General features: G+C 42.7%; 1 protein-coding gene across 3 annotated transcripts in view; it reads left to right on the top strand.

The window, feature by feature from the left end:
- rhbdf1a (rhomboid 5 homolog 1a (Drosophila)) overlaps positions 1–10,746 on the top strand; it is a 37,997-nt gene that overhangs the window by 25,647 nt on the left and 1,604 nt on the right. The window contains exons 2-17 of one of the 3 annotated variants that reach the window (XM_014024079.1): positions 3,636–3,780; positions 3,890–4,029; positions 5,331–5,438; positions 6,447–6,660; positions 6,819–7,025; positions 7,127–7,249; positions 7,331–7,494; positions 7,731–7,982; positions 8,076–8,187; positions 8,296–8,370; positions 8,467–8,628; positions 8,715–8,815; positions 8,913–8,976; positions 9,621–9,715; positions 9,823–9,898; positions 10,047–10,147. In XM_014024079.1, coding sequence (XP_013879533.1) covers positions 3,664–3,780; positions 3,890–4,029; positions 5,331–5,438; positions 6,447–6,660; positions 6,819–7,025; positions 7,127–7,249; positions 7,331–7,494; positions 7,731–7,982; positions 8,076–8,187; positions 8,296–8,370; positions 8,467–8,628; positions 8,715–8,815; positions 8,913–8,976; positions 9,621–9,715; positions 9,823–9,898; positions 10,047–10,147 — 2,111 coding nt within the window. In that variant the 5' untranslated portion in view covers positions 3,636–3,663. The remainder of the gene's footprint in view (positions 1–3,635; positions 3,781–3,889; positions 4,030–5,330; positions 5,439–6,446; positions 6,661–6,818; positions 7,026–7,126; positions 7,250–7,330; positions 7,495–7,730; positions 7,983–8,075; positions 8,188–8,295; positions 8,371–8,466; positions 8,629–8,714; positions 8,816–8,912; positions 8,977–9,620; positions 9,716–9,822; positions 9,899–10,046; positions 10,148–10,746) is intronic. The other 2 variants (XM_014024087.1, XM_014024096.1) reach the window with 2 other exon arrangements.

The raw sequence follows: 10,746 nt of genomic DNA, 5'->3' as shown, positions 1-10,746 counted from the left end.
CTACAGGTAATGTTGAGAGCTCAGCAGACAGTTAGGTTTCACTTTCAGTTTCACCCGAAAGCCTGCAGGAGTCATGGGCGGAGGGGTGGGGGGGCGCTCTGCCATGAGGAAGCTCGACTTAAAGACACATCCCAGGGGCGTTTCTGGTCCCAAAAGGCATTTCTGGTCCCCACCTGTCGTTTTGCTCCTCAGCATGGCTTCCTAAAAACGATGCAGGATTCCACAAACATGCATGAATGAGTCAGAGCAAGGCTTTGGGCATGTTTCTTATGAGTATAACATTATAACATGATATAAAACTCAAAAAAAGTTGATTTTACATAATTGCCCCTTTAAGTTTCACAAGTGACATATAGGCCTCTCCTATATAATCTATTATCTTTACCAAGAAATGCTAGTTCTTAAAGGGGTAGGGTATTATGCAAAATCAATGTTTTTTAGTTTTATGTCATGTTATAATGTCATTCCCTCATCAAACAAAGCACCGCCTGTTTGTACCTACTGTAGCTCCTCCCTGGCGCTCAGTCCCCAGCCAAGTTCCCGTCCCACAGACCACTCCTCCCCCAAAGTATTGTTGTGAAGATGTGCTAAAGTGGGAGTGTCAGAAATGGTAGGAGGTTCTTAAAGAGATAGAGGCCAATTTCAAGATATTTAGATAAGCTATGATGCAAAGTCAAAAGTTATTTTTGATATATATACAGCATTTTTATAGCAACTGAAGATAGTTGATTGTGGTATAGAATTGAATTATTTGCCTTGAAAATACATAATGGCCCCGTTTTAATTAAAACCTGAGTTTGTATGAAGAATATAATGTAACAGACTGTAGCTCCCCAGACAGAGTAGGAGAGTACTGGTTAATCCTGTCAGCTCCGGTCATTGTGTCYCATCGGACGTCCCAGCACCTGCAGAGATGTCAGCGTGTCTTTGGTTTGCATGTCCTTCCTGCCTAACGTGTCCCGGAGAGGCAGCGAAGCCCTAGAATGAAAAGCAACAMACGCAGGGGGAGTCATGGGTCTTGTGATGCAGTGGGAGGTGTTGGTTTTTTGCACAGAGCAGGAAGCCGGCCTCRAAAGACTTAACGCTACGTTATGAATGTTGGTGCTTTCCCACTTCACGTGTGAATCTCAATGTAAAACAAATCTTCTTGAGAAAATAAACCGAGGCCGAGTGTCTGAAACGTTAGCTGGGAATGTGAGCAATGTGGGAAACTATTACATCAAATTGTTGTCATAACATCGAAGAGACAAACACCTTGAGAGCAAGATAAGAAATGGTGAATTCACTAAGCAATGAATAAGTAGAATTATTTGGCTTGTATGCAATGCATCACCAAGGTATTTCTTTAAATTCTCTCCCTCTCTCTCAGACATAAAGCTAGATAACACACTGTATCAGGAAAGAGCTAATCCTTAAGCCTGGATGTTTGCCAGAGGCTAAGTTCGCTGCTTCTTCCCCAAGGGTATCTGCTTCTGAAGGACTTCCTGCCCATAATATTGAGTTTTTCTCAGACAGGGACCAGCCTTGGGTCTAACACTCTCAAAGCTGTGATTTGCAACTTTCAAAGAGGGGAGAAAAAAAAAAGAAGCGTGGAACACCCTTGCAGCCGTGCTCACGTTTTGAGTGATGAGAGCGCCAACTGTTCCAGCTAAACTCCTCCTCAGACACGAGTTTCAGGAAAATGCCAGTTTTATTGCTGTGTTGACTTTGGAAGAGGACAAGAGAGAAGGAAAAGAGGCAGACTACCAAGGCGCTTGGCACTGCTGTCTGGTGAACGTGGGAGGTTTACCTTGGGCTGTCACCAAATGCTCTTACCGATCAGCAGGCTTTTAGGGGAACCATAACAATAGCAGCATGCTTATTATTATAATGCTTTAGTGTCAGAGTTTCTGGCAGGGTTTTCAGAACCTTTGTACAGTCTTTTTCCCCCTCTCTTCACATCATTCTGATATATTAATAACACTTGTTAAGATTATTATCTTATCAATTTACATACTTGGTGTCAAATGTTTTTTTAAAGTATGTGGGTTTAGTTTCTCTTGCAAGTTGACAGCAGATATTTCTGTACTTATCTGCACAAAGAAAAGCAAAAAACAAGGAGACGTGAGACCAAAAAAAAAAAAAAAGAAAAGAAAAAAAAAGCCTAAAGCATTTGAAGAACCTCGGTGAATGAGCCGTAAAAGTCAGCTTAGTTTACTTCCACCAGAGCTTCCACGCTCTTTGGAGGGAAGGAGCCACAAGAGCAGTATTCAGAGAGATCAGACTGAAACATAGGAAGTTTGTGACTTGAGTCTCAGCCTGTTTCATTCTCCAAATATCAAGCCGATGCTCTTTCCCCCCTTTTCTGCAGATCTGTTTTATATCAGGGAGTCTGCTGTTTGAACTCATGGCAAAAGTAATTAAATGTTGCCTGGAGCAAGATGGTGCTGTTGTTACAAGAATAAATCCTGCTGAAGATGTGACTCTGGTGTCGCGTTTATAATTTTGTATAACTGATCACTGTGAGAGATAAGGACCTCTTTAACATGTTTATTTAGTTCTTTAATCTAGTGGTTAGTTAATAATCACAAATCATTTTGTGTATGCTGAACAAAGAGAAAATTCACAGTGCTTGCCCTCATTCTCCAATCTAAAGCGCCGTTACTTGTTTTAATGGCATCCTATTTTTTTTCCATATTTTTAGCAGTTTGTAAAACTTTCCCTTTGTCGTAATATAAAAGCTACCCCACTGTTCTTCATCTCTATAGACTTTTAATAAAGAAAGTAGCGGACGGAGTGACTTGGACCACTTTGAATCATTACCACGCTGGTTATGACCCCTGCTGACCTCTGTGTGAGGYTTTCCTTCCGCCTCCGCTGAGATCCACAGACAACACTTCCCGTCATCACATGGACTAAAACAGAAGCCTGTGGTGCATTTAAATGCCAATGTGAAACAGATGTGGTCACTAAATGCCTTGGATGTTGTTGTTTTTTTTTTGCGAAGAGCTTTGAGTTGTAACTAGAGACGCGGGGATGTGACCTGATGAAAGTCACTGGTTAATGTGACAAAGGCATTTGAATTTATTTGTGTTTTCATAAAGACTTTGATTATTCTTTTAATTTGGTTTTAAAGAGGAAAATGTCAGGAAGCAACCCTGGAGAAGGGAGGTTGTTGGCACAGTGAAATGTTGGGCTGCGGTTACAGACAGTCTGTTTGATGCTGAGATTTTCTGAGCACCTTATGTGGTCCGCGGGCCTCGTCCTGGGAATGCGTACACAGTCATTAGTGTCTGATAGAAGTCCACCGGGAGCAGAGCTACGTTAAACCACCTACAGGAATCAAGACTGTTATGAAAGTGAGAATTAAGAGATTATGGTTAACACTGCAAACTTCCTCTCTCTCTCCAACACGCTTACAAATGGCTTTTTAAAAATAACAATTTTCTGGGAGGTAGTTACCAGCTGTGTGTTCTCATCAGTTCTAGTAAACAGAAAGCAGAAATCAGTTTGAATCAAACAGGGGCCTTAGCACCCTCTTGTGAAACAGYTCTGCATCACAAAAGTCAGCTCCAAGTCTGTTTGTGATTTAATTTGTTTTTCCCCCTCTTTTTCTGAATTGCAAGTATTTACAGTGTRCGTCTCTGTCTGTGTAGCTGGAAGGCCTGGGGTGAGACAGAGAAGATGGCTGAACCACGGCGGGAAAGCACCAGCAGCCTGCAGAGGAAGAAGCCTCCCTGGCTCCGGCTGGACATTCCCACGGCTCAGATGTCACTAGACGAGCCTCCTACTTTTGTTCAGGTGCTCTCCCTTACTGAATGCCTTTCCTCRATATTTATCACCCATCGTCATTTGCTGTATGGCGTGATTTGTGTTCGCGCATAACCCAAWGCATCTTTTCCCCGCGCAGCCGGTGAAAAGGCAGGGGTTCCTTCGCAGTATCAGCATGCCGGTGGAGACGTCATACCTCCAGTCTCCACCGCGTGAGCTCTTTGACACCCGGCGGCCTGTCTTTCAACGCCAGTCGTCCATTACGCAGACCATAAAGAGGTAAGAGGAACTACAAAAACACTCGAGCCATTAAATAACATCACTTTCTCATTAAGTTCTCTCCTGTTTTATAATTAAAACACCAAAAAATACTATATTTATCAGACTACCAAACATATGATGTTTAAAGATAGGAGTTAAGTGCCCAGTATGGTCGATTGGCAGCCGACTGAACAATGCACGGTCGTGTGGTTGAACGAAGTTCATTTTGCACACACCTCCTGCTGTGGTATCTGTGGAGTCTACACTGCAGAGGGGGAAAAAAGACAAAACTCTAATATCCGCTGTATTTGTCCACAAATCTGTGCCAGTTAAAGCTCCACAGTTTTTGTCAGACAGATCCACCCACRTTCCTAACGTCCGTTTTATCTCCATCCATGATTTTTTGACCATCTTTATCCGGTACAACAGTCGCATTCTGGAAGTGAGTAGTTGATGCAAAATGCAGCGTCTTTAGGCTTGAAAAAAAATGTGCCAAAGAACTTCTGACCAATCACACAATAAGGGGGGTGGGGCTTTGTGACAAGAAGGGGCTGAAGAGTCGAAGACGTGAACAAAATGACGCAATTTTCGTCATTCTACTGCGACAAAGAGAGGCAATTTCGGCAGTTCATTTGGAGCATACTGGGCGCTTAAGTTTGACAATTACGTTTTATAAATATTTTGAGATTCCTGAGTTAAGCAAAAAAAGGTTGCAAGCTATCCTTTCGCATATAAAATAAACTTCTCCTGACTACTACAATGTTTCTGTCTTTACCTGTTTTTCAAATTTCACAACACTTTGTGATTAACATCATGCAATCTAAATAAAACTTCTTTTTAAAGAGATCCATGATTAGTTGTAACATTAGACTTTATTTGATAAACGTATTTTCAACTGTAAAATAAAGACTGTAAAAATACTGTAGGATGTTCATTTTTGTAAATTAAAAAAAACTATCGACGTCATCATTTACTCAGAAGGCTTTGCGTGTATATAAAATGGCTCAGTCCGTGTAATATATTTTTTAAATTTAATTTAAAAATTATAAAAACTAAACAGCCTACTGTATTTTTACAGTCTTTATTTTACAGTTAAAATAAACGTTTATCAAATAAAGTCTAAAGTTACAACTAATCGTGGATCCCTTTAAAGCCTAGACAAAGCTTAACAGTCTGCTTCGCTCTTTCTGCATGAAGATGGCTACATCACTGTCCGGCTGCATTTTTTTTTTCCTTTGTCACTTCCTGTTTTTGTTTCTTTTTTCCACCTTCTTTTCTCTGTCTCTTCTTGCCACCTTCCTGCCCTGCCGGGGTCACAGCAGCAGGCGAGTGCACTTTGAAAGGATTAACACTGTGCCTGTTAAGGGGCACCGGGCTGCCCGCCGCAGCGTCAGGAAACACCATTCTCTCTCCAGAACTCTGCTCAGGTACGATGGGAAGTGGCTTTCCACCACGAGTAAATAAGGAATTGTTCTTTTTCTCACTCACTGGATGTTGGTTCTTAGTCACGTTCCCACAGATATTTCTTTTTATGTGAGTCATAAAAGCATTCGAAACCAAAAGCTTGCCTTTTGCTACAAAGTCACATTTATTCAGAGCTGAGTCATTTCAGTAGTTGGAGGGGTCCCTTTTTTTTTCTTCACCACTTTGTAGAACAGAGTCCACCACAGGCTGTTGTTGCTTTGTAATGATGCTTGTTACTGGGCCAGCCTTTGAAGGACCGTACACCAGATCAATTAGATAAGGTTAGGCCCTGACCTTAATCAAATCCACTGGAACAAGTCATATCTCTGCTGCAAGAATAGACACTAAGTTTGTTGTCCTATGTCAACTTCTTKGTGATAGCGCTGATGGATATTTTCTTAGCTGTGAGCCTCGTAGCATTCATTGTGCAGCTTGTAATTAGTGGAGAAACGAGCCAGCTTGCCCGAGCTTCGCTTTGAAGAATGTTTCAACTTCCACTTCCTGGCCTTGGGGAGCTGTAACTTTGTTTGCTCTGGTGCTCATTAGGCTTCCACTTCAACAGAATTACYGTGTGTGCATACATGAAGTTTATTTTTTATTTTTTTGGTTGGGGAGGGAGGGTGTTAGAATGTAAGTGGAGGACACAAATAAAAAGTTAATTGGATTTTCTGTCTGCTGGTGCCAACTGAGAATAGGGAAATCTGTATTTTATTTGCAACATCTATACCTTTTTTTGATATAAGCAGAAATTCAGTGTGTCAATGTGTTTGGATGTAGACATGCCTAGGCTTGTTCCCCACACTCTGCCCACCACTTGGACTAGCTAGAGCTTTCCTACAACCTGGGATCTGTGGGGKTTTTTTTCTGCGTTTATAGGATCCTTTATAATCATCAGTGTTTGGCTCTAAGAGAATGTAGGGTGCAGATGCCTATTTTTGCAAATAAATGCAAGCTTATGTTTCTGGCTTTAGGGGAACAGCGGACTGGTTTGGGGTCAGTAAAGATGGCGACACCACCCAGAAATGGCAGAGGAAGAGTCTGCGGCACTGCAGCCTCCGCTATGGAAAACTGAAACCACAAGTGATCCGAGAGATGGATCTGCCAAGCCAGGACAACATTTCGCTGACCAGCACTGAGACCCCACCTCCTCTCTACGTGCCCTCTTCACAACATGGCATGCAAAAGGTAAACTGCTTTACTAAGAAATTTGACTGTCTTACTGTGATTATACTTGATGYTTTTGTGCACATCAGCATATATGATTTATTTGTTGAATCAATGTTGAATTTCGGCCTGTAAATTACGTCTGTTGGTTTGTGATGAGAACTTGTCTTGGTCTCCAGATTGTGGACCCGTTGGCTCGTGGACGAGCCTTTCGCATGGTGGAGGAAGTGGACGGCTACAGCGTGCCTCAGACCCCCATCACTCCCGGAGCCGCGTCGCTTTGCTCCTTCACCAGTTCCCGCTCAGGTCTCAACCGACTGCCTCGCCGGCGTAAGAGGGAGTCGGTGGCAAAGATGAGCTTCAGGGCTGCGGCGGCGTTGGTCAAGGTGACGTTTCTCTAAGGACGTATAAAAAATATCCTAATTGAACGTTTCGTTATTTTGTTTAACAATTTTGTATTTGCACGTGCTTGTTTTGTATCTTTCAGGGCCGCTCATTACGAGAGAGCACTCTAAGGCGAGCTCAGAGGCGAAGCTTCACTCCCGCTAGCTTCGTGGAGGAAGACATGGTTGACTTTCCCGATGAGCTGGACACGTCTTTCTTTGCAAGAGTAAGGCTTGAAAAGCAGTTTATAGTAATGGTTTTGTTTCCTTATTCCATTGTTACTGTGTAACTCTTGTTTGTGTTTTAGGATATCCTGATGCAAGAGGAGATGTCCACGTATGCCGACGAGGTGTTTGAGTCACCATCTGAGATGGCCATCAAAGAGGTGGACCCCAGCTCCAAGAAGGATGAAAAGGAGCTGACGGGCAGCGCCTTAGATAAGACAGAGCTGGAGAGAAGTCACCTCATGCTGTGAGTTACTGTAGGGGAGTTGTTATTGGAGCTGGGCTGCCAGGAGATCACAAGATTTCTCATTGAGATGAAAATTGCCTCTTGGATTTCTTTGGTGAAATATTAGATGACAGGGTGGCGTTACAAGCAAGTTCCGAAAATCCTATATAATAAAATCACCTGATGAATAAAAAACAAACAAACAATAAGCGCTTCCATTCTTAAAATGATCTTTTCTTTTGTTGCCTGTTTTATAGACCCCTGGAAAGAGGATGGCGTAAAGCCAAAGAAGGAACCCCAGGACCACCAAAGGTACCCTTGCGTCAGGAGGTGGTGAGCGTTCACGGACAGCGGCGTGGACAGCGCATCGTCGTACCCGTCAAGAAGCTTTTCGCTCGTGAAAAGAGGCCGTACGGGTTGGGCATGGTGGGAAAGCTCACAAACCGCACCTACCGGAAGCGAATAGATAGTTACGTGAAGAGACAGATAGAGGATATGGATGACCACAGGTACGGCAGCTCCCCTCACATCTTTTTCAATAAGGACAAACTGACAGTGAAGGACAAAGGTTATTTATAAAATGTGTTTTCTGCCTCTATTAGGCCATTTTTTACATACTGGATCACCTTTGTCCATTTACTCATCACTATATTGGCTGTTTGCATCTATGGAATAGCACCAGTTGGCTTTTCTCAGCATGAAACTGTTGATTCTGTGAGTGATCATTTTTATCTAAGGCCTGACATATTTTCACTTCATCCACAAGTGTTTTAATACTGATTTGTGCCTGTTTTTTTTATATTTGGATGTCAATGGAAATAGGTTTTAAGAAACAAAGGTGTCTACGAAAATGTCAAGTTCGTACAGCAGGAGAACTTTTGGATCGGGCCTAGTTCAGTAAGTACCACTCCACCCCTTCTTAGTAAATCCTCTGATGTGTACAACGCTCCGTTTAATTTGTTCTTATCTGCCTTTTTATCTGTATGTTTTTAGGAGGCCCTGATCCACTTAGGGGCCAAATATTCTCCATGCATGCGACAGGACAGGCAGGTGCACGATCTTATCAGGGAAAAGAAAGCTATCGAACGCAACTCTGCTTGCTGTGTTCGGAACGATCGTTCTGGCTGCGTCCAAACTTCAGAGAAGGAATGCTCGGTGTGTATTTCATGCTCCTGCGCTCTTAGAGTTCATCCCCGTGGAACAGCCGTGGGCATTTCTGATCTTTGTTTGCATTTGTGTAGAGTACTCTAGCTGTGTGGGTGAAGTGGCCACAGCATTCCAGCACTCCTCAGTTAAATGGCAAAGACAGACAGTACGGCTCGGTGTGTCACCAGGACCCCAGGTAAGACCTCAAACTAGGTTTTACATCAAAGCTTACAGAATATTTTTTTTGTTGACGTATTATGTTTTAGCAAATACATATTCTGCTTTCTCTTCAGGATTTGTCTGGAGCCTGCTTCAGTGTCGCCTCATGAATGGCCCGATGACATAACGAAGTGGCCGGTGAGTACTTTTATTCCTTGTGTCAATTGTTCCAGTGTTGGCGGGTAAATTCAATTTAGTTTATTTATATAGCGCCAAGTCACAACAAACGTCTTAGGGCACTTTACAAAAACAATCAATCTAAGGAAGCCAGCAGATTGAGTTGAATCACTTCACCACAGTCTCCCATCCTGAGCAGCACACTGGCGACAGTGGAGAGGAAAAACTCCCCTTTAACAGGAAGAACCCTCCAGCAGAACCAGGCTCAGGACAGGYGGCCATCTGCCTCGACCGGCTGGGTTTGAGGCGACAGGAAAGAGACACAGACAAACACAGGACTGATCCAGGTGTATTTTCTTCTAAAAGAGAGACAAAGAAAACACACGTTATTGATACAAGTAATTACAACAACAAACACGTAGAGGAGAGTGACTAAAGACAGCAGAAGAGAGAGGAAATGTGATCAGTTTGTGGTGGATAAAAGACWTATCCTGATCAAAATACCACCAAAGTTTTTTAYRTTAGAACTGGAGGCCAAATTAATGCCATCCAGAGGAAGTGAAAGGCTGTAAAGTTTACTCCTAAGATGTTCAGGTCTGTAAATGTACACATATGACACAGCAATAGGTTAWAGCAGCAAACTGAATGTCTTCTCTGTTTTTCAGATTTGTACCAGGTACAACACAGGGAACCACACCAACCTGCCTCACATAGACTGCACCATCACAGGCCGACCCTGCTGCATCGGAACCAAAGGGAGGTGAGGGACTTTTATTATTTTTTAGAAAACACTTCAAAACAAGCTGATCCAGAACATGATAAATAAAAAACCAGTTCTTACTAACAAACTGTTTTAACCCCTTAAAGGTGTGAAATCACATCCAGGGAATATTGTGACTTCATGAAGGGCTACTTTCACGAGGAGGCGACTCTTTGCTCTCAAGTAAACCAAACCGTTCATACCGAAATAAAAGACTTTTTCTTTTTTTGTGTAGAAATATCTGAGTTTTATAGTTTTTCATGCGTCACGTTTATCTTTTAAAAGCTGCAGCACGCAGACTCATATGTTTTCGTATTTTGTCTTTCCTCAGGTGCCCTGCATGGATGATGTCTGTGGACTGTTGCCTTTCCTGAACCCTGAGATTCCAGATCAGTTTTACAGGCTCTGGCTCTCTCTCTTCTTGCATGCTGGGTGAGGCTTTAGTGCCAAAGCAATTTGGCAGAATTTTTTTTGTCTTTACACTTTACTAATAATAAAACAAAAATAAAATCAGGGGGGAAAAACTTTTAAAACCTAGTAATTATGCGAATTGTTTTTATAAAAATTACAAAGCACTAAGAGGTCTCGCTTGTAGGAGACTGACAACAGAAAACATGTTATCAAACCAACTGATACTCAAAGTGTAGTTTGTTGGTGCTGATCCAGCTCCACACACACACTCGTGTACATTTGTTCCGTCAGGCTAACAGCTTTCAGACGTGTCAGTCAGCCTGAACGAACTCCTCACACTCAAACCACCTGACAGTTAAGAGAAGTAGTGCTTCATCTTTGTCGTCCGTTATCTCCCCTCTGCATAATTAACAAAGTGCCCTCGCCGCGTGAACTCATTAAGCTTCGCGGGGAGATGGAGGCTGATTTCGCTGAAGTGCAAAGTCATCCTCGCTCTACGATTTAAGGGTTCGCCTCTTCTGAACAGAAGGATTATCTCCTCGGCACGTGCAGCGTGAAAACCGTGTCCTCTCTTTTACACACACACACACACACACACACACACACACACACACACACAC

The sequence above is a fragment of the Austrofundulus limnaeus genome, unplaced genomic scaffold (assembly GCF_001266775.1).
Source record: "Austrofundulus limnaeus strain Quisiro unplaced genomic scaffold, Austrofundulus_limnaeus-1.0 Scaffold4, whole genome shotgun sequence".
Lineage (NCBI taxonomy): Eukaryota > Metazoa > Chordata > Actinopteri > Cyprinodontiformes > Rivulidae > Austrofundulus > Austrofundulus limnaeus.
This window is presented reverse-complemented; position numbering and strand designations above follow the sequence as displayed.